The sequence below is a fragment of the Sebastes fasciatus genome, chromosome 20, assembly GCF_043250625.1.
Source record: "Sebastes fasciatus isolate fSebFas1 chromosome 20, fSebFas1.pri, whole genome shotgun sequence".
NCBI lineage: Eukaryota > Metazoa > Chordata > Actinopteri > Perciformes > Sebastidae > Sebastes > Sebastes fasciatus.
The window spans coordinates 2,404,416-2,428,491 of NC_133814.1; the positions used below are offsets into that span (position 1 = coordinate 2,404,416).

A 24,076-nucleotide genomic window follows, 5' to 3' on the forward strand; every position below is an offset into this window, starting at 1 on the left:
TATATACATATATGTATATATATATATATATACATATATGTATATATATGTATATATATATATATATGAAATTCTAAATGTATTCATATAGCCTAACGACATCATCGTTAATTTAAATTGGCCATTGATGCTATTGTATAACACTACAATATCAATATGAACATCGCAAACTGCAAAACGACTTCAATTACGCACTAATTGAAGGTTAATTAATCTGTTCATATACAGTAATAAGGTCAACGGGAAGTGTAGTCAGGCCCCAGGGTCAGGCTACGCGGTCAGGCCCCGCGGTCGGGCCCCAGGGTCAGGCCCCATGGTCGGGCCCCAGGAAGAGAGTGTGTATTTAGACAGCGTGCTGATATATTGGCAGAGACAGATGAATGCCATGTATGGTATCATTGGGCCGTTAATTATGCTAACTTACAATTGTCATGAACACGCACTCATTAATGCACAGGTGGCTTTCATAATTTTTTACGCAGGTCATTTACACAGTTATCTGAAGTTAGGAGCGTTTGCTGAATCTGACGTGGCACACTCGTACGAGCCCAAGGTACGAAAAATTACGAAAAAAGTTAAGAGAAAGTTAAGATAAGAATACGAAAATGTTCTGTGAGCAGCTTCCTGAAGTCTCGTTGTCACAGTGAAGTTGCCATGTTTGGTACCATCGTGTCTGTACAGAGACCAAAACCAAAACCTGTGTTTACTGACTATCTGGCAACTGGGGCTATAGCAAGAGATGCAATACGTAAGTGCGGGACGGATGGATAAACTGTTGTTCGTCAAGAAATAGTTCCATCACTTAACTCTCCCTAAAAACCACAAAATGTAATTTTTACATTTCTCTTGGTGTACAGGTTAAAAAACAACATACGTTGTGGAGATAACACGGCCTTGTTTAGTCTTGTTTTTACTTTGGACAGAGCCAGGCTAGCCGTTTTCCCCCCGCTTGCAGTCTTTATGCTAAGCTAGGCTAACCACATCCTGATTCCAGCTCCTATACTTAACGCACAGGCATGAGAAGAATAAAAAGATAAGACAACAGTACCAAGAGACGCACACATGAAACCTCAATGGATTGGATATTTGAAGTGAAAATCCCTTTTTTTTCTCTCCTTCAACATGCACAACTATCCTGATCTTTCTACATGTGCAAAACAAATTGTTCCTGCAGATTCAGGCTGTTAGATTTTCTAAATGTTTTGGGATAGCCATGGAAGACTGGAGGTGGAGGAAGACATTCTTTTTGCTGCGACTTGAGACGAGTTTTTCTAGGATGTAGTTCTCTACTCACTATAGTGTCTTCAAGGCCTGTGGGTAGTACTTGAGGAAGATCCTGCGGGCGATCTCGTACGTGTCTCCCTGAGGCTTGGTCGGGTACTTTCGGCCGTTGTAAATGAATCCCTTTTCCACCTGGGAGACGGCCTGGTTGAAGGCGTCCTGCTTGAATGGTTGTCCGGTGTTCAGACATTCTACCAGGGTGTGAACGAATAGACCCCATCGCTGGGCGTAGTAGTCCTCAATGAGGCCTCCCCACTCTTTGCTGGCGTAGTCCAGGATCTCGCCACTGGGACCCCACAGAGTGAGCTGGTTTCTGGCGTTCATGTCGTAGAGCTGCGCCTCCTTCTCGTCGAGGGCGAAGGATCGGGCCCGCTCCAGCCATGTCCCCAACAGGAAGTTGCGGTCGCTGTTCAGCAAACGGTTGAGTTCGGGCAAGAGGTCGTGGACCAGCACTCCGCCGGCGGTCAGCAGCTCTGGCAGCTTTTGCCTCTGGAAGGCATCTGCGATATCCTGGTAAAAGGAAGTTGTCAGGACTTGCAGGACCTGCCGGGTCACATCCACGAGATCGTACCGGAAAGTCTCCTTGGACACGAGAGATGGAGCTGCCTCAATGATCAGTTTCCAGGCTTTGTACAAATCGACCGGGTCATACCAGATGCCAGAATTCATGTGAAAGGAAGGCCGGCGCACCAGCGGGCTATGGTTGTGGTTCCGGTAATGTGGCACCGTGCAGTTGTAGACACTGGCGAACAGGAGCCGCCACGCGGCGGTCAGGCTCTCTTGCGTGCTGCCGTAGCGGCGCATCGCATACAGCGACACCCACTTGGACAAGTTGACCGGCTCCTTGCGCCAGGCCAGCTCGCTCATCAACTCGAACATCACGGGATTCTGCTCGATGCCCTCAGGCGTCATACCTAGGCCCACCAGGGTTGAGTTTGGGAAATGTAAGGCTTTGAAGGGCCCCGAATTGATGCTTTCCACCGTGCCAAAGAATCCACTGTTGCCCCCAAAGTTTTGCAGCATGCACCAGATGAAGGGCTGTCCGTAGAAAGACTCCGTGTACGAGAAAATTGGCTCGGTCTCCGCGAACAGGTCAAGCACGATCATTCTTCCGAGGGGCACTCCGTGTAGTAGGGCCTGAATCTGGGCCGGCTTCCAGAACGCTGCGTCACTGAAGAACAGCCAGCCTTGCATCAGCCAAATTGCCTGAGGATCGACTGGGGAGAAAAACATTTTTTATTTGGATGAGGGACAAGAAGAGGGGACAGTTCTCGAACATGGCTGGATATCAGCAGGGAGCCCAGGGGGGGCTTCTCTGTGTGAGACAATTGGACAACACAAGGTCACACATGGGTCATCAAACTAGGGCAATTATTGTACTTGTTACCCAAAATATCAGCAGACACAGTCAGATTTAAAACCTCGCAATGTGAACAGTATATCAGTCGCCCAGACACTCACCTGCGGTCATCGAGGCGAAGACGGAGCGGCTGACTGCAGACAGGTAGGTGGGGTCAGAGGAAGGCGGAGTCATCTCATTGAAGGTGTCAGTGTTGTAGATGTGATCCGTACCAAACTGCTTCACCACCTGGGACAGATAGAGGGACCCGATCTGGAGGAACAGCGGGTCACGAGGGTCTAACATATAGGAGCACGAGAAGCTGCAGTTGAAGTGAGCCCAAGGCCCCAATCTGGTTACGTTGGCTTTTGGATACAACCTGAAATACAAAGAAACACTTTAGTGATTCAAAGGTTTGGACTGAAATATTCACTTGACTGTTGTAATGTAATGAGAGTTTCAACAAATGTAACAAAAAATGTTATCAACCCTGCCTTTAAAGCTGCAGTAGGCAGTATATTTTTCGCATCATTGGGCAAAAATCCCATAATAACCTTTCAGAATATTGTAATTCAAGTGTTCTGAGAGATAACTAGACTGCTGCTCCTCCTCATGGCTCTGTTTACAGGCTTTAAAAAAAATCTATCCCGTGACGGCAGACTTTGACCAATCACAGGTCATTTCAGAGAGAGAGCGTTCCTATTGGCTGTGCTATGGCTGGTGGGCGGTGCTTGGTATTTCCTCAAAAGATCTCAACATGGCTGCAGGGTGACAGACATTCTCATTTTACAGCTAAACAGTACACTACAAGATGATTCTGAGAACATCTGAGGAGAGAAATAGGCATTACAGTAACAGAATATTGATTCATATTTGATCAGCGCTGCCTAGTTTGACCGTTTGGTCGGAGTTCACGAGTGATTGACAGCCGGCAGCTCTCATAGACGGCAGCTGGACAGCAGACTCCAGATCAGCTCTTACTGCTTGTTTTCCTCCAGTCTGTGAAACCTTGCAGATGCCATTAGGAGCACCGGAGGACACAGAGGGACATCCTTTTTCAGATTACCTGTCTCATAAACGACTGTCACGATATAGTGACTGTTTTATAAAAATATCTTCTTTTTTTTTTATCATATTTGCTCTATTCTCACCTACTGCTGCTTTAAGTATATTTGCCTGTATTGAATTAAAATAATGCTATTATATAGTAAAACGTGCTCTGCATCTAAATTGATGTCAAAATATGTCGCCACATTATGCGGTAGCTGGTTACGTAAGTACAAAAGTTATTCGGGAAAACATTAAAAAATGCTGAAAAAAGAATGCGGAGGCTGCACTGCTGAGAGTTAAACTGTGTAAACACACCAAAGAAACATCACTTTGTCACGGTCAGACATGGTTTTTGTTTGCGTTTGGCGTCGTGCACCTGGATCGCTCGGAGGTCAGAAAGTTGGAAATTTCAACTGGGAAAATTCTGACCTCTCATAAGAGTTCACTATTATTCAATAAAACTTTATCCAGGATGAACAAGTCGATCCTCAAGCTGTGTTCAAAGAACCAAATTAGCTGGATGAGAATGAACAAGATCCTTTTAGCCTAACAACAGACAGCATGCTGGGTAATATTTGAACAGGACCCAAGCCTCTGCTGTGTGCTTGAGTGACAATTCTCTCCTAAGCAACTCTACACATCACCTATTTTTTATCTTTTCCTTTCAATCTTCCTCTAACTCTCCTCCTCCCACACTATCATTCCTCCATCAGGAAGATCATCATTACCACTAATTAGTTTCCTCTCTATCTAAACAAACACACAGCAGAGTTTACAATGGAAAATTTTCCCAGGTCAGTGCTCTTCTAAACTCACGGTTCAAGGGTACAAAATAGTCAAACTTTACCGATTTCTCTGTTTTTCAACCATCCGATTAAATTAAAGCTCGGGGCTAGGGCTGCGCAATAAATCCAATATTAATCGCGATCCCGATTTTGGTTTCCTACAATTAAATGAACATGATCGCCTGCGATATTTACGTTTAAAATGCGTGTTATGCTCACAGAAAACTCTGCTGCACACCTAATGCTGTATGTCAGGGCGAACGTATACAGAGTTAAATAGTCAAACTCTACTGATGTTGACTGTACTACTACCGATACTGACTGTTTTATAAAAATAACTTATTTTTTTTAAATCATATTTGCTCCATTTCTACCCACTGCTGCTTTAAATATCACTATTGGTATCAGCCTCAGACATCAGCAGTATTATTCTGAAATGTTGAAACATTGAAACACACAACAAGAGGCGTGAGTCACCTGAGGATTCCCTCGGGGATGTTCCCAGAGAAGGCCGGCAGCACAGGAATCATGCCAAAGGCTCTCATTCGCTCTAAGATTTTAAACTGTAAAAAAAGAGAGGAAATGTCAAGAGAGAGGATCCATTGGTGGCAGCTGGTAAGATGAAACTCATCAGCAAACATTGTTTTAATATACAGATCAACAGATTTAAAAGACACATTTCAGATGTGTTCACTTTGAATGTTACCACCAAATTAGATAATCTGGCCAACCAGAGGTTTGTACTACGGAGCCAGTTCAACATACCTAGGGTATCTTCCCATTATCTGGTTTCACTAAACGGGGCGGTGTTTGCATGTGACCAATCACAGACATGGACAAGTCCACTGTCAGCAGAGCCAAGAGCAAACTATAATATTAGACAAATACGAAGAATTTTAACACATAATCCACACTAACATTAACACAGTTGAAGCTGTCAAATGCAGGAAGGACAGCTGGCAACAAAAAAAAAATGCCGATGTCTGAATGCGTAAATTAACAGATTTATTAATATAAACCAGCGGTCTGCATCCTGCGGCTCCGGAGCCACATGCGGCTCTTTAGCCCCTCTCCAGTGGCTCCCTGTGCATTTATAAAAATGGAAACATTTCCATTTTTATTTATCATTGTTGTAGGTCTATGGTACGACGGAGTATTAGGGCCACATTGAGGAAAAAAATAAATCTGAGATTTCGAGAATAAAGTTATAATATTATAAAGTAGTAATATTACGTGTTATTTTCTTTTTTTCTCGTAAACTTCTGAAATTTTTTCTTGTAAAGTTATGACTTTATTCTCGTAATATTCCGACTTTTTTTTTCTCGTAATAGTATGACTTTTTTCTGTTAATATTATGCCTTTATCCTCGAAATCTCAGATTTGTTTTCCCTCAATGTGGCCCTAATACTCCTTATTTGCACTTTGGCCCTCACTGCATTAGACTTATATACTACTGTATATACTTAGACTATAAACTGTGTTACCTTCATCACAATGCTCAAATGTTTTGCGGCTCCAGACAGATTATTATTTATTTTTTTGCCGAAAATGGCTCTTTAGATAGTAAAGGTTGCTGACCCCTGGTCTAACGGAATACTCAAAAGTCAGATATAGTTGTCTAAATGGGGCATTAAAAAAAGCTTTTAAAAGTGTAATGGATGAATACTTTATTCTTCTTTATGGCATTTAACAAAGTTGTGGCGTGTATGACTATTTCAGCCTTCTTTCAGCTGCGTCCTCGTCTCTGGCGGTGTGAAACAGATTGAGAGAAAGTAAAAAAATAAATCTAAAAACATAATTCAAAGCGCTAAACACCCACAGCATAAATCCAGCTGTCCTTCCTGCATCTGTCAGTTTAAACTGTGTTGCTTTCAGTCTGGATTATGACTGTAACTTCTTCTTATGTATGTAATATTATAATACGATCAGCGCACTGAGCTCTGATTGGTCAGTAGGAGGTGCTTTCATACGCTGCTCCGGAGCAGGTTATGTGCTCAGCATCAGTTACCATGGCGATCTACCCCGGCAAGAAGTGATCCACCTTCGCATAGGACTGAAAACCCCTGAAGGGTTAACCCTGAAGTTACCTCGCTAATCGTAAATCCTTCTTCGTAGTACAGTACAGGCCTCTGGGGGTTCGTTGTCACTGTATCACTTTGTCTTGAGATCTCAGCTGTTACGTTACAATGTTTTCATAAACAATAGACCTTAAACTGTTCAAACTGAACTGAAGAGCGATGTGAATATAGTATCTTTCATTGGTCAAAGTTTCTGTACGATCCAGGTGAGAACCGGTGCCGTCTAGTGCTGCTCTCAGCCCCTTCATTCTCAGTTTTTAATACTCGGTGGTGCCAAAGGTACCAGAAACATCCTGAATTCTACACATAGTGGCTTCCAACAGTGTTGATAAGCGTGGAGGTTTCAGTACTTGGAGGTAGAGCTGGTTCACGTGCCAGGACTGCGGCAGAGGCCCACCAAACTTGAACAAGTTTCCCATACGGTTCCAGGCCAGAAACGCCGGGCCAGAGAAGAACTCCTCGATCTCCGACTGGTTTAACCCGAGAGCTCTGTAAACCTGAGAGGTACACAACAAGTTAATCAGCTGATGTTCACGTGTTGCTGCTGTTCATATCAAAGGTAGATATCGTATATATATAAATTATAAATCAGGCTTAACAGGAGCCAATATTATGAAACACAGTACATTGTTACCAAGAGCTGTTTTTTTAACAGCATTCCTGTTTAATGTAGATTCTGGGTTCAAAGGAACATCATGACTTCCAGCCTTTGCTCTTCTTACCTCTTGCCACAGGGCTTCTTGGCCAGTGAAAGCCAGCGGCAGGTTGATCCCATTGAGTGCCATCCAGTCGATCTCTCTCTCCCACCTCGGCCAGTCCCACCACACAGAGGAATAGCTTAAAGTGCAGACGTTCTGGTAATACCGGAATCTGGATACAAACACACAAATATATATAGTTTATTATAACAGTGATGAGTCTTAAAAATTACAATGTTCAAATTACATAAAATACTAAACAAGTGTGCAAAAAAAATAAATGATAATAATCCTTAGTAAGTAAGACAAAAAATCAGTAAGACAAAAAAAAAAATGCTTTGTTTGTATTAGGCAAAATAATGCGGTCTCAAATACATCACTTAAAGCAGCAGTAGGTCGAATATTTTAAGGCATCATTGGGTAAAAATTCCATAATAACCTTTCATCATAAAAAGGCTTTAAAAAATCTAGCCCGTGACGGGAGACTTTGACCAATCACAGGTCGTTTCAGAGAGAGAGAGAGAGAGAGAGTTTCCTATTTGCTGTGCTCCGGCTGGTGGGCGGTGCTTGGTATTTTCTCAACTGATCTCAACATGGCTGCCGGGTCACAAACGTTCTCATTTTACAGCTAAACAGTACACTACAAGATGATTCTGAAAACATCTGAGCATTTTTACATTTAGCCAGTGACGGGAGACTTTGACCAATCACAGGGCATTTCAGAGAGAGAGAGAGCGTTCCTCACAAGTCCTCCAACTTTATGGAACAATTCTGAATCGCAGTAGGGTTAGGGTGGACAGTGAAATGCTCCACATTGGACTTTAAATGAAACGATAACTACGAGGAAGTGAGTGCTGCTGACTTCAAACACACACAAACATGTTTCAGGCTGAAAGCTCATCCACCCGACGGCCACCGTTTCATTTCAAATCCAACGTGCTGAGAACAGAGACGATAAAAAGACAAAAACAAACGAGACAAATCAATAGAAAATGCGCTTTACTTTAAAGGTCCCATATTGTAAAAATTGAGATTTTCATGTCTTTTATATTATAAAGCAGGTTTAAGTGATATATAAATACTGTGAAACTATCAAAACACTCAATCCATGGAGAAATTCACACAGCCCGTATTCAGAAACTGTGTGTTTGAAACAAGCCGATTTCTGTCTATTTGCGATGTCACAAATCTACAATATTTAGACCATTTTGCAATTTTTAACGTAAACATTCTAAATGTGCCCCAGTTTATTTCCTGGTTGTAGTGTATGTGAATGACATCAGCTGACAGGATGTAAACATGGACCCAAGCTGTTGCCTAGCAACGCAATTCCGTTGCCATTCCATTGAAATGCACTAAAACGGAGTGTTTCAGACAGAGCGTGAATACAGGTATATTCAGACGGACAGTACGAGAAAAATAATGTGTTTTTTTAACATTACAGCATGTAAACATGTTCTGGTAGAAACACAAAACACAAACATGATCAATGAAAATGAGCACAATATGGGACCTTTAAAACCAGGCAGACAGATCCAGTTTGGTCATTTTCCATACGATAAAAGTCACTAACACTGCTAAGTTTACTCACTACAACTATTTCCTACATACATTTTAGTGTGTTTACAATGTGCATACTAGTACTGGAATACCGACTGTCAATTTCTATTGGAGCTGTTATATATGTTATATAACTTCTGCTAAAATAACATATAAATCACTGTTGTTTTTAAAAGCAGTGGAACCTAAGCCTTAGTTCCCTGCAGCTGGTGAATGATTGAAGCTTCCAACCGGCTCAGAGTTGCTCTTTGCCACCACGTTACAGTCATGGGAAAACTAAAGTGTGCCATGCTTGCCATGGTTTTTTTTTCAATCTAACTACTGTGCACATGACATAACTGGAGTGAGCTGATGCGGGTCTAATGCACAACAGATAATTGAGAGGAAGGGTCCTTTAAAGGGCCCGGATGCGGCACAAGTATCCATAGTGCTCACAGTAAACAATGAAAAAAAATGTGTGACCAGTGACCACGCTCCATTTGTCATGCACCCGTGGGTTTGGATGTGCTGTTGTGCAGTGGAGGGATTATATCGCACACAAATACCGCCATCATAGAATTCAGACGCATACATAGATCACGGCATCCTCTTTGATACCAGAAGTTGAATATAATTAGTGCCTTATTTGCTGGGAAGCATGGGAAATCTGATTTTTAGATGTTCTCAGCTGTTGATAATAATAATAAAAAATGAACTATCACAGCACCTCTAAGGCTGTGACTTTAACAGGAAGGGCTCCTCTATCTGGTGAAGTCCTGAGGCTGCCACTGAGAGGAGGTGATGTACGGCACTGTGGAGTGGATTTGGTCGGAAAACAAGATTTCAAAAGTGTTTTGGTGATGTCAATAAATTTGCATCAGAACATCCACAGAGGCCATTAGATAGATAGATAGATAGATAGATAGATAGATAGATAGATAGATAGATAGATAGATAGATAGATAGATAGATAGATAGATAGATAGATAGATAGATAGATAGATAGATAGATACTTGCCTATGTACTATGCATGTTACTGGAGGATTCCACTAGAGGGCACACCAGACAACTCAGACATATAGAACTTCTGGATTTGCATAATGAAACAATAAACATGGCGACACTCGAGGAGGTTACTATTGTTATTCTGGGATCTAAAATGGTACCGACCTGTCGCCAGCTAGTTTGACAAGCATAATTGCTACTGTGCAGTGATGTATCTTCTGTGGTGATGCAGTTGAAGATGTTTGAAGAGAAACTCCGCCGACACTGTCTTAGTTGTATAATAAATGTATTACAATAAGTTCAGTATCGTAAACAAGTAACACGTTACTTGGAGAGCCTCCAGCCGAATAATGAGAGAACTCTCCTGAACGTGTACAGAGAGCTCCTTAAATATCGAGCTTGTTTAAACACTTAGTTTCCACATATGGTTTTGGGAGAGGGACAAATAAGAATAGAAACACCTCTTTTAGAAGCCACCATATGTCTCTTCAACTCTGACCCAGGACCCCCAGGATCCTGCTGACCTAGCATTTGGCATATATTTACCTTGACCAGCTCTAAATCAGGAAGGCCCAAACAACAACTAACATTCCAATATACTCTCCTAATACAAACCCATACATGTAAATATGCTGCATCTAACAGCAGACACCTCAGCAGCATTAATGACACTTTGTACAGATGCAGGTAATTGTGGACTTGGTCTGTTAGCTTGTCTTCAAAACTTTCTGCCATTGTTGTCGCTGCTGATGTGCCTATTGACCCCTGACCCCGTCAAAGACATCACCACGCTGCCCCTACACTGCCCCCACCGTTCATGTGCATATTGCATCTTGCGGAAGCGTAGCGATAATTTCTGAGTACATGCACAATCAACACTCCATACGGACATTTCTCAGACGTTTGTTCTAGACATTTTTCTGAATTTTTTTTTTCTGACATTTTTCTGACTTTCTTCAGAATTTTTTTTACTTCTTTTCTGACATTTTGCAGATATTTTTTTTTTATTTTCTTTTTTTTCTAAAAAAATTGTTTTACTCAAGTTTTCAATTTCTCAATTTCACATAAATGAGGTTTATTAACCATAAATTAAAAAAAAGGTTGTGTTAATGAGTTGGAATGAAGTTGGCCAAAAAAGGTGAGGATTGGGTGATAATTTATACTGCATGCCTTATATAAACAGGTCTCACTGACATGTGCTGGGTGCTGGGTGCTGATCACTGACCTGTGCTGTGTGCTGGGTGCTGATCACTGACCTGTGCTGTGTGCTGGGTGCTGATCACTGACCTGTGCTGGGTGCTGGGTGCTGATCACTGACCTGTGCTGGGTGCTGGGTGCTGATCACTGACTTGTGCTGGGTGCTGGGTGCTGGGTGCTGGGTGCTGGGTGCTGATCACTGACCTGTGCTGGGTGCTGGGTGCTGATCACTGACCTGTGCTGGGTGCTGGGTGCTGATCACTGACTTGTGCTGGGTGCTGGGTGCTGGGTGCTGGGTGCTGGGTGCTGGGTGCTGGGTGCTGATCACGTACCTGTGCTGGGTGCTGATCCTCAGGACTCCGGTGACCCTCGGTAGAGGACGAGGCAGCTCCAGCTGGTCACCGGACCAGGAAACATGGCAGTTACAGAAGTATTTCAGGTAGTTGTAGATGCCTGAAGCCAGAGCCACTCCGCTGCTGCCGGTAGCCACCACCTTGTTGTTCCTGGTGGACCGGAGCTCACACACATCCAGGCTGTCGTTGGAGAGGCTCCGGTTCACCGACACCATGAACTCTGTAGACCTGGTCCCGATCAGCCGCTTCAGCAGCTCCACCACCGCTCTGCTCTGGACCTTGTCGCTGGCTGCCGGTCTGATGTGGTCCAGAGTAGGAAACCTACACCGGGCGGTCACAAAGAGACAGAACACGACGAGCAGGACCAGACTACAGCCGCTCCTCAGAGACATCTTGATCCTCAGTCAGAAGAAGCCAGCTAGTTTCCTCATACCAGGTTTAAAAACAACTGTGTTCCTCCATCAGCAGATAACCAGGAAGCATTGGTTTGCTGAGGAGCTGCTGGCCAATCAGAGAGAGAGCTGCTGCATCGCATTATAACCAACAGCCAATCAGAGCACGCTGCTCCCATAAAACCAATTCCTATGAGAAGAAGCCACTGTCTGTCATGTGATCAATCTGTCACATGATTATGGTGAATTTTACAGAAGTGGCCTGATTTCAGGTACAAGCCAGATGTCATATGATAATGTCATAAAAAAGCACAAACCTTTTAACCTTGGTGGAACATTAATGTTGACTGCTGATACAAAGTTCAAAACACAGACAGGACAAATGTTTTTAAAATGTTATAGAGGCAACTGTAGACAGAGCAAATATTAGAAACAGGCTCTTCTGTTGTTAGGCAGGCTCATTTCCACTTATTATCCAGAGTTCAACGTGGTCAGAAATCCCATATTCAATAGCTCAATAGTGCACTGTATGCATCAACTTTTTGCTCAATAAGCACAAAACACTTGCATCAATTGACACCTCCTATACATACCAGCTGATAACACAACATGAAAACAGCACACAGTGTTGGCAGCTGACAAACCAACCAACCAAATTAAAGATCATTACTGAGGTCACTGACTTGTAATATTGTATCTACAGAGCCAAAGTTAAAGGTTACCCTTACCATAAAGACATTTATTCAAGTGTGCTAGTAGTATACTTCTTCTTAAACTTAAAATAAGAAAGTATGCTTTCAGTTGACCTTTTATACTTGTTTATACTTATCAGAGATATACTTAAAAGTATACTTGGCTTACACTGACAAGTATACAGAAAAGTCTAAGTGTACTTAGGTTATACTTGTACTTAATCTTTTGATAGAGGTATACTTAAGAAAAGTATAATTAAGTATTCTTGCCTTATAGGCCTAGGTTTGTAACCAGATGTGTAATACATTTACTTCAATTCATAAAGATTTTTCTATGTTTTTGGATTTCACCGTGGAGGCATGCAAGAAAAAAGATCAAGTCAGATAGCAAAAGGAGCAATTTTTCTTTATGTAATACAGAAATCATTAGCTAAGTACTATAAGTATATCAAATGTACTCTCATAAACTAAAAAGTAAAGGATGGAAACACTTTGGGTTTCACACATTGACAGGAAAAGCAGAGCTAGACAGAGCAGAGCTAAAGCTGCATGCTAACTCTGTCACTGACAGGAAACGTCATCGTATGGCGGTAACGCAGCGGTCCAGCCGGCCGTCGCTCTCGTCTCCGTGGTCAAATGGGCCGACGCTACAACTGTAGAGCACCAATATACTGACATTTATGTTCTCTGCATTCAAACGGCCCCGATGGAGCTGACCATGGATGGATAAAGAGAAAGGAGCTGACGGGAGAGCTAGAGACCACCTTGGAGAAGTTAGAGGAAGTAGACACGTGGGACTACAAAGGGTGTTAACAAAGGGAACTGTATCTACAAAATACATCTATGGAAATAAGATTGATGGATTATATTCACCAGAAGTATAAAACATTACATGTGCCTTATAAATTAAAAAGAAAATACCACTAATTTGTGAGGTAAATGTCTTTATTCTTTGATTTTTGGGTTGCTGGAAAAAAATGTATGTGACTGATATATTTGACTTCAGGACATCTCTGACTACATACATGCTGAAAATCTAAAATTTTTACTGGATTCATTTAGATATTGTTCAAAGTAAAAGTCCCTAGAAGTGTATTATTCAACTTTTCCCCCATGGTCTAGTGTTAAAAAAGTTAACAAAAATTACAAAAAATCGTAATATCGCATCGCAATACTTAAAAATCTCAATATATATAGTATCATGATAGTATCGAATCAGGAGATAGGTGTATCATCCCAGCCCTAGTATATATATATACTTTATATGTAGCAGCGTCGTCATGCAGAAACCTACGTCAGGTCACGATGTGGGAAAAGGTTTTAGAAGGACTTGAAGGAAAAATAGCATTTTGATGCTAAAACATACCTTGACCAAAATGTGAATGTTGGGATTTGAATACATGAAGAACACCACTGGGAAGATACAGGATGATACAGAGAAAATAGAAAGAAGCTGAGAGGGATGTTGAGCCACTCCTCTTCGGTAAAACAACACAAGAGCTGTTGTTGAGCTGGTTTATCAGGTCTGAAGGGAATGCTGTTCTGGGAAATCGTATCAGTTTTGGCAGAGTTCACCTCCACATTCTGAGGAGGAGCATGTCAAAGAAATCTATTTTAAGGATCTTATCAGTATTGTGTGTTAATGAAAACACCTGCATACTTACAGCATCTGCACCCAATCACAGCCAGTGCATGGTCTGAGCCTGCTCCAGGGCTTCTCCTTACATGTGATGACAGTGCAGTTGTTTCCTGGTCCGCTGATGTTGGTGGAGATCAGGTGGTAAAGAGCAGTTTCATTGTTTGGTTTGACAGGAAGCTGTGCTTGTGTTTCTGCAGCTCACACCTCTTGTGTGTCAATCAAGGTACGATTTGAAGCACAATGAAGGGCAGCATGCCAGTAAACACTTATATGAAGACAAATGAGAAGAATATCAGTATACATATTTACTAGGGTTGGGGAAAAAAAATTCACCTATGTATTGCTATTTTGTTTTTTTGTAGGATTTAGAAAAAAAAAATGTTAATGCAAGAATTGATATATTTGCCTCATTTGAGTCTATGTGGAGGTAGAAGGAAGTTAACGCTTTTATTGTTGTAGTCTGAGTAACGTGACGTCAGTGCTTGAAGTGGAAAAACAAACAAGTGCCGGTACTCCCCTCATTCACATGTTGGTGTGTGTATCGGCCGGTGTCAGCAATCTCTTGCAACTTATTCCTATTTATTCATTATTTCTTTAAGCATGTTAAACTGTACGTATGTTCCAGAGTACCTCTACTACTAACAAGTATAGTGTTGTATCGCAGCCTGATATATGTTCTTCCACGACGGCGCCGTCGGTCGGTCGAGAGACAACGTCAAGTCACATTTTCGCTGTACAAACGTAGTCATTTTAAGCCCAACCATGTTGTTTTTTCCTTGACCTAACTATAGTGGTTTGTTGCCAAATCCTAAACAAGTGCTTTTGTTTAATTCACAACATTACGCACGTGTTTACTGCGACCGAGAAGTGACACCGAGGGGTCTGATGAAGCGTCAGTAGGTGGGTAGGATGTGTTGACATTACTCCTCTATATCTCTATATAAATTTATATGCAAATAGTTGTTTGCTGCTATATTAAAGTGGCAGTAGGCAGTATATTTTTGGCATCATTGGGCAAAAATTCCATAATAACCTTTCAGCATATTGTAATTCAAGTGTTCTGAGAGAAAACTAGACTTCTGCTCCTCCTCATGGCTCTTGGCGGCGTCAAAAACTTCTCACTTTACAGCAAAACAGTACACTACAAGATGTTTCCGAGAACATCTGAGGAGAGAAATAGGCATTACAGTAACAGAATATTGATTCATATTTGATCAGCGCTGCCTAGTTTGACCGTTTGATCGGAGTTCGCGAGTGATTGACAGCCGGCTCTCATAGACGGCGGACCGCAGGTCAGCTCTTACTGGTTGTTTTCCTCTGGTCTGTGAAAGCTTGCAGATGCCGTTAGGAGCACCGGAGAACACAGAGGCACATGATTTTTTTCAGCATACCTTTTTCATGTACTACTGTCACGATATAAAAATAACTTTTTTTAATCATATTTGCTCCAATCTCGCCTACTTCAGCTTTAATGCTCTCGATATCGATATAGAGAACCTTTAAATTTACTTACAATGTTAAAATGAAAGAACTGAATTAATATAAACCTGAAGGAAAAACATGTTTTTTGCAGGTCTCTGTGGGGATCGGGGGTTATTGACCTCCCGGTGTTTCTAAAATTCTGCATATTACCCGACACTTTTATAATGAACCAGTTTAATACAAACTATATGCCACACAGTGATTTACCTGCTTTACCCAGAGAGAGAGAGAGAAAGAGAGAGAGAACAGGACACAAGATGAATCCTCTGGTCTCTGTTTATTATTGATCACAAACACATTACCTTCCACATCACCAGTCACTGACCAACATCAGTTGCATGTGTAACAGTTTCTTCTGCAGCCTTTTTGGCATCAGAATGCAAATGAACTGAAACAGTTCATGTAAATCATAAAAACAATGAAAATCAAATATCAATAACTTTGATTATCAGACTAACATGATTGCTGTAGTGAATCTAAACGGTTTAAAAGAGAGATGTTTCTAGTGCAGAGCGGCACTTTAAAATCTTAAAAACCAGACTGAGTAATTTGCACACTGCGATGTCAAAATTTAAGCTAAGATATGTTGGAAAAGTAGTGTACATAAAAAAAGGGATGTTGTGTCACACTGCTTTCAGGAGGGACATTATTCTCCACATTTCTAAAGCAACTGGAAGTTTTTCCAAAACAATTCACTTTAGGATATTTTAGGCTAAACGTAACGTTTCAGTTCTTCAACTGGTTTACAACAACACCGATTCACACAGAATGAGCACTGGGAAGTTACAGATCAACAACTCCTAGATGTTCTCATGATAACAAATCATTACATCCATTTCATCTATATACCGTGATTCTATAAATTAATTCATAGTGAAATTAAAACGAAAATGAAAAATGTGATTTCAGGATATACTGATCAAATACTGGGAGGAATCATATTGCTTAAAGGTCCCATATCGTGCTCATTTTCAGGCTCATACTTGTATTTTGTGTTTCTACTAGAACATGTTTACATGCTGTAACGTTCAAAAAACACATTATTTTCCTCATAATGTCTGCCTGAATTGACCTGTATTTACCCTCTGTCTGAAATGCTCCGTTTTAGTGCATTTCAATGGAATTGCAACGGAATTGCGTTGCTAAGCAACAGTTTGGGTCCATGTTTACTTCCTGTCAGCTATTAGTTATTCACATCCACTGCAACAGGAAATAAACTGGGACACATTTAGAATGTTTATGTTTAAAATCGTGTAATGGTCTAAATATTGTATATTTGTGACATCACAAATGGACAGAAATCCTAATGGCTTGTTTCAAACGCACAATTTCTGAATACGGGCTGTGTGTGTTTCTTCGATAGTTTAACAGTATTTATTTTGCACTTAAACCTGCTTAATAATATAAAAGACATGACAATCTCACTTTTTACAATATGGGACCTTTAAGTCATATTACAAATAAAGCCAAATGTTGAGTCATTACAACTCCACATTATGTCATTTCATGGCAAAAACTACACTTAATAACCAACAGTTAAAGGATGATTCCAGTTTGTTACGACTTAATTTTAGTCGCTGAGATCTGACTGGGACACTGTATGAGAAGTCAAAGCAGAAGCAGGAAGTTGGTGTGTAAACGTGTCTTCTAAATACATTCCATCTGACTGCTCGTGTTTCAGGCCCCTTAATTTAGCGATGGCACCACAATCAGAGATTTCACCGATGAACATGACTTGGCCTTTAATACTGTGTTTACCTATGAAATGTATTATAGAAAAGTTCTTTTCTGTCTCAGTATTGTTATTATCTTGCACTGTCTTGATGATTTTCTTGATTCTTTTGGGATGGAGCGACAGAGGTGCAGCAAAACGTCAAATACTAAACACGGGATTTCTACAACGGTTGTGTGTAGATGCTCTGATTACACGGGAGGAAGACGACAGCTGGTCTTACCCTCCGTTTCATGACTCTTTGAAGGTTTTTCCACTGCCTAACTATTCCAAGCTGTACATTAACGTAAGGTACCTTCACAGAACACAGATTTGAAGTAGTTTATCTCAACTCTTGTTCAGTTTGTCTGACCAGACGCCACCAAACCACACTGATAAAAAAGCTGCTTCTCAGTCTTCCTCCAACAAAACTGTCTGTTAGGAGACGACATGACACCAAAATGCAAAGGTTTAGGGGTGTAGACAAATCCGGCAGCTGATTTATGTTTTGCATTCTCTTCATCGCAGTAACGGCGACTCGTCCTCCAGATTTGTCTACAAGAACACATCAGACCTGGCCAAATGTGTTCGGTAATGGATATCTCTGAAGGAAAGCTGGCAGAGGAGATGTTGTTACAGCAGAGGTGAACATGCTGAGTGCTGAGTACAGTGATGGTTCTGTGCCACAGCAACAGAAGTTCCAGTATGGGTACAGCTTGGCACACGTGCACTGGAAAAACCCTTTACAATGACCACATTATAGCTCATACACAATAAAAGTTTCACAAATGACCACTAGAGGGTGACAGAAGGCTGCACTTGGGCTCATGCACACACACAAACACATACACAGAGGAGAGGAGGGAGGGCTCGGGACTCGGAGGCCAGATCACTCGTCAAATCGTCCCTCCAGGATGCTCTCGAATGAGAAGGGGAAAAACTTGAAGCCCTGGCCGCAGTAAAACTTGTTCTGGAACTCCACCCTGAGAAGAGAACAAAGTACGGATGAGAACAGGGGTTAGATAACTATGGTTAAATACATCAACACAATTAAAATGCCAAAGTGTTTCCTGTTGAATGTTATCAGGGTGAGTTGAGGAAGATCAGTTTCCTGTATTTATCTGATATTATTCATGCATTGGCCAACACATTTGACCCTTATTCCCCCACCAGGCAAATATATAACAAACAAGGATTAACATGACTACAGGTGTCAGGATGTTGAACAGCATCTGAAACCCTCCCTTCCCTTACAGTGCCAATGTTGAGTTTGGAGGCTGCGACTGACAATTTTGGTAACTTTCCGAGGGACAACACTGGTTCATGGTCAGGAAGTAACAAATCAATACATCCGTTTGACCCATATGCTGATTCTACAAACTACTACAACTACTACTGGGAGGAATCATATTGCTTTGTAGTCTTATTACACATTCTACTAGAACATGTTTACATGCTTCAAACATGTTCAAACTAGAAAACATAATGCCTCTGGCCAGCGCAGAGGCATAAACACCTGTTTTGTGAGGTCACAATGACCTTGACCTTTGACCACCAGCACCAATTTCAGAAAGACGACAACAAAACGAAGCATGTGCTGATGGCGAGGGAAGAGCCAGACGAGCGAGATATTTTCCAGCCGTGTTTGCGGTCCAGTGTGTGGAAACATTTTGGCTTTTGCGAAAAGGGGAGATGTTCTTGATAAATCGCTCGCTGTTTGCAGAAAATATGCGAAGGCCAGATAAAATACAACGGCAACACGGCCAATCTTTCAACGCACCTACTGAGTAAATGTAGGGCTGTGTATTGGCAAGAATCTGGCGATACGATACGTATCACGATACAAGGGGTTAGGATTCATTATATTGCGAGATATTGCGACACTGTAAGCCAGGGGTCTGCAACCTGCCACATGCGGCTCTTTAGCCCCTTGAAAAAAAAACATGTTCCTCTGTGTCCTCCGGTGTCCTCAAGTGCTCCTAATGGCATCTGCAAGATTTCACAGACCGGAGGAAAACAAGCAGTCGTAGCTGATCTAGAGTCTGCCGTCCGGCTGCCGTTTCTGAGAGCCGGCTGTCAGTCACTCGCAAACTCCGATCAAACGGTCAAACTAGGCAGCACTGATCAAATATGAATCAATATTCTGTTACTGTAATGTCTATTTCTCTCCTCACATGTTCTCAGAATCATCTTGTAGTGTACTGTTTAGCTGTAAAATGAGAAAGTTTGTGACGCCGGCAGCCATGTTGAGATCTGCTGAGGAAATACCAAGCACTGCCCACCAGCCGGAGCACAGCCAATAGGAACGCTCTCTCTCTCTGAAATGACCTGTGATTGGTCAAAGTCTCCCATCACGGCTACATTTTTTAGATTTTCTCTCTTTAATTACAATATACTGAAAGATCATTATGGAATTATTGTCCAATGATGCCAAACATATACTGCTTACTGAAGCTTCAACTAATTACTTTTTAATGATTCATAAATCATAGATCATTTACTAAAACTCAATTGATCAGTTATAAGCATTAATGAGAACAACTTTTGGGTTGCCGGTTGCCAATGCCATTGACGAGATATTGCGACACTGTAAGCCAGGGGTCTGCAACCTGCAGACTGATTGGACAATTTGACCACTTGGATTGGACCAAAATCCATTTATCAACAACTTATTAATGACTCATTAACATTTCTAACTGGATATTTAATGATTAAAACCCTTAATGGATGCATTATTAACATGTCTAACTGTAGACTTGCTGGATTATTATTAGGAGTTATTATTTGTGGATTACCAACATTTATAACTCTATTATTACCAAATAGAAAGGACCTACACAGGTCAATGAAAAAATTTAGTTAATATTAATGGCTTATACATGATCTATTAAGCAGTAAGGTTATGAAGTCATAAACCATTTCTAAAGGTTCTGTATTAGAACGTGGTAGCAAACCGTGAGACTGGCTCATCAGATAAACTTGGTAGCTGCAGTTCAGAGCGTGGCATTGGGGAAATCCAAGTGGAACTCTTTCCACATGCAGGAACACACATTTCTGGCTTTAGCAAACTCCATGTTCCCACAGCGAACACACCAGATGCTCAGCAGTAAGCTAGCAGGAAGCTGAGCCTTTTCAAATCCTTGAACAGAATAACACGTCTCAACTAACACATTTACACACGCACAGATGACGGCGATGTAGAAAAGAAGTGTGAGAGTCAGTGGATGGGACGTTTATGAGCAATACGGTCTGCACACGCTCAGATTGCTACTTTATGTGACCAAATATGGCTGCTGAGAGCCAGACCGGTCTGTCAGCGACACCCCCCCTCTTATATCACTACTATTTTGAAAAATGTTCTTAACTGATAGCCGACCCTCGTTAACCGATTATTAACCGTTAACCGACAAGATTTGTGCCTCGCATGCAGCGGTGTACCAGCTGCAGGAGCACAACAGATATTGGTTGACGGGAGTCCCCAGTTCACCGTCCGGGAGCGTTAACTTAGCAGCTACGATGCTGCGTGTAGTGTCGCAGACATTTATTTTAGTGTAGCAGGTTGTCAGCTGTGTGTCTGCCCGGCATAACTTTAGCAAGTGTCCAACAAACAGTGTGTGTATTTGTGCTACGTTAGCATCTCTAGCATTGCCGGAGGCTTCGTGCTCGCCGCTGCACACGTAGTCTACGTAACTTTAGCGAGTGTTTGACAGACTGTGTGTTGGCGGTGAGTGTGAGGTTGTCGGTGGTGTTCTAGCTGTGAACGTAGGTGTAGCAGTGTATCTACAGTTTATTTGTCGGTGAATAAATGCTAAGAAACTACAACTCCTCCGCTCCGCTCAAGCGAGCCGGAGACCGGAGCCGACTTCCTGTATCCTGCGACTCCGGCTCCGCCTCTTCAGGTGGGCTGTTAAGGTGGACCAGCTTTTCTCCTTAAAGAGACGAGCCGCTCCTCTGAGCCGCTCAGCTTTTGAGTTAATTATTAACATTTTGTTTAACCGTTTTAACCGATAACGTTAATCGGTTAAAATGCTTAATGTCGGTTAACGGTTAAACGGTTTATTATGGACATCCCTAATCTCTACCAATAAAACTAGACTCTGATGTGCCGCCTGCTCATTCAGCAAAAGTGTAAAATGCTGTATGTGCTATATTTACACCATATTATCCCCAAAACATGCATCATTCGGTGACATTTTTGGCACACATTGATGATGCCACTATCATCCCCTCTCTCTCTCTAATCATCCAGACGCCCATTTCCAGCACCTTGTTGTGCATATCTGAATTGTCTTGACCAGGGATTAACCCGGGTTGACTGGCTTGGTTTGAATTGACAAAAGAAGGGTTGAACATGGGGTCAGATAACCCTGGTCCAGCCCTGGTCATTTGTGTGAAAAAGGTACTAGACATACCTGCCAATCGTCCCGATTTTCCCGAGAGACTTCCGTTTTTTATCGCCCTCTCTCCGGTTTCCTCCTGGTGTCACAATTCTCCCGTATTTCTCCCGATTTATGACAAATGTTCACACCTTTTTTTCCTTCTTCGTTATCTAAATCTGTTTCTGGCGCTGTACATCCCTACTGTTTTCACCCGGACAACAATACAGCTACACCTAATGTTGTTTACTGGCAGAAAAGAGCTGCTAACGACACAACGCGGTTTGAGGTGCGCTCGCCGCAGTAACAGGTGGTGTTGTCACGTTGTGTCTGAAAAGGCCTTCAGTGAGTGAGAGCCGGAGAGGGAAACGGAGAGAACTAAGAGAAAGATTACTCAGGCAGGAGCAAAAAATTTATGAATGAACGAATAAAAGCTGATGATTAGTTTATACCAGAGATTTATACAAGTTCATGCCAGAGGGGTAAATTATTTAGTATTCTTTCCTGAGAATTAAAAGTAAAATTTAAAGTATTGAAGATAAAAAATGCTGTTGCAGTGTACTTATTATTTTGCCATTTTTATTTTTTTAAAGTCACCAGAAAGCAGGAAACAAGTATGATTGTGAGACAAACGTCAGGGTTTTTCTACCCGTGAAATGCATTTCATTTTCTGATTCCTCTTCAGTAAATTGACAGTACTGCAGTCAATGACAGAGTTATTTTTTCCTCTGTAGAGTACCATATTTTCCCTCAGCACACTAAATGTACTTGCATCCACAGTTAGGATACTGTAATTCTCACATCCTGACAACGTCTGATGTCTTCATTTGAGAGGAAAAAAACTAAGAGTGGAGTTTCAGTTTCGTGCTGGTTCCTTGGCCTCTGGGAGTGAGGGGAGTGCCCAGGAATGTCTCCCAGTTGTGGCAAATATTTGGCCTGCCAGAGCTGTGAGAGGGCAACACTTAAAAAGAGGAAAGAAATGAGAGATCCTCTCATCTGCCTCTGCGCACAGCTGTACCCAACACACACTAAACTCCACTTACGCTGGTGTCGGTTGTGTGTGTGTTTGCGCAGACAAACTCATCAGCATGTGTGTGTGAAGAGTGGACGGCGGAGCGGAGGGTCCCAGCTTTACTGCTGTTTACTTTGAACATGACTATTTCCATTCACTCACCTCTGTGAAAAATACTCCGCTACTCTTTTTAACCTTAGCGGAGACCTGTTGAGCCGGCACACTGCTGCTTTATTAACAAAGTGACCCACATTCATACAGTTACACAGACTGTATAACCACAGCCTCTTTCTGTGGGCCACTGCAAACTCATTGCACTCATTGATCAGCCGATTAGTCTGTTGTCAGGTTATTAGATAGGCTTTATCAGTCACTATAAGCCCCATAGATGTGGGTCAATAGGGGCCTACTACACCCCACTAGTAGGTTTTATCATCTATTCACATAAAAGAACACCAGAGCGACCTCTAGCGACCGTAGTAATTATGACAGGAGCAGAAGAGGAAGTCAGGCGCTGTAGTATAGACAGCATGAGGGGTTTCAGCCAGGACACCGGAGTTGGCATCCCGTGTGAAACCATCAACGTGTAGTTGTCTTTGTGTTCATAATTATTTTAACACAACGTTTTTCCTTAAACTTAACTAAGTGTTGTTGTTTTTTTTGCCTAAACCTAAAAAAGTTGTATTTGAATTGCCTAAACCTAAAAAAGTTGTAGTTTTGTTGCCTAAACCTAAAGAAGTTGTAGTTTTGGTGCCTAAACCTAAAGAAGTTGTAGTTTTATTGCATAAACCTAAAGAAGCTTTTTTGTTTGCGTTCAAAATGTGACGTTTCATTCAGTTTTACGCATTTTTTGAATGTTGTAAACTGAAATTCTGACCACATCTTACACATGCTCCTTCAACAACAGAAGGAAATAATGAAGACTTTTTTGGCATACTGTACTATGACTTATTCAACATACTATGACTTTTTTAATGATTTTTAGGACTTACTATACTGACTTTGTTCGAAGTACTATACTGTGACTTTTTTATTACCTTTTTTCAACATACTATACTACGACTTTTTATGATTTTTAGGACCTACTATACTGACTTTTTTTTACATACTATACTATGACTTTGTTGGACACACTGTACTATGACTTTTGGACATACAATGACATTTATCGACATACCATACTATGACTTTTTTATGACTTCTATTGATATACTATACTGTGACATTTCGACATACTATACTATGACATTTCAACATACTATACAATGACTGGAAACATTACTGTCTTTTGAAGGCCATTGCAGGTTTCAGGTTTGAAGATAGTGGACATACAGTGGTATCATATGAATCTTGAGACTGTGATGAGTCAGTTGGCAAACGGCAGTGTTATGGCCAGGCTGTTTGTGCCCCCTCTGGCACTACGCACAGCACGTGATGCACGTGTGC

At 41.7% G+C, this 24,076-nt stretch overlaps 2 protein-coding genes across 4 annotated transcripts in view; both read right to left on the minus strand.

Moving 5' to 3' along the window:
- The window catches only part of LOC141758428 (V-type proton ATPase 116 kDa subunit a 1-like), a 112,136-nt gene that overhangs the window by 40,717 nt on the left and 47,343 nt on the right, over window positions 1-24,076 (minus strand). For 2 of the 3 annotated variants that reach the window (XM_074619847.1, XM_074619846.1), the window contains exon 22: window positions 15,790-18,225. In XM_074619847.1, the coding sequence (XP_074475948.1) occupies window positions 18,132-18,225 (94 nt within the window). In that variant the 3' untranslated portion in view covers window positions 15,790-18,131. Of the gene's footprint in view, window positions 1-15,789; window positions 18,226-24,076 lie in introns of those variants that run through there. The other variant, XR_012591875.1, reaches the window with a different exon arrangement.
- naglu (N-acetylglucosaminidase, alpha) lies at window positions 1,190-11,813 on the minus strand. Its single transcript, XM_074619850.1, has 6 exons — window positions 11,306-11,813; window positions 7,256-7,403; window positions 6,884-7,030; window positions 4,933-5,018; window positions 2,743-2,999; window positions 1,190-2,498 (listed from the first exon to the last, which is right to left on the minus strand). The coding sequence occupies exons 1-6, from the start codon at window positions 11,716-11,718 to the stop codon at window positions 1,294-1,296; spliced, it is 2,256 nt and encodes a 751-aa protein (XP_074475951.1). The 5' UTR covers window positions 11,719-11,813; the 3' UTR covers window positions 1,190-1,293.

What these genes read in the sequence shown, in the direction of transcription:
- naglu (XM_074619850.1), bottom strand. Translation starts at nt 11,718, where the DNA reads ATGTCTCTGAGGAGCGGCTGTAGTCTGGTCCTGCTCGTCGTGTTCTGT. An exon ending in TGAACCAGCTCTACCTCCAA is followed by an intron (nt 5,019 to 6,883) that starts GTACTGAAACCT and finishes CTTTTTTTACAG; the next exon opens with TTTAAAATCTTAGAGCGAAT. An exon ending in ATCCCCGAGGGAATCCTCAG is followed by an intron (nt 3,000 to 4,932) that starts GTGACTCACGCC and finishes TTTGTATTTCAG; the next exon opens with GTTGTATCCAAAAGCCAACG.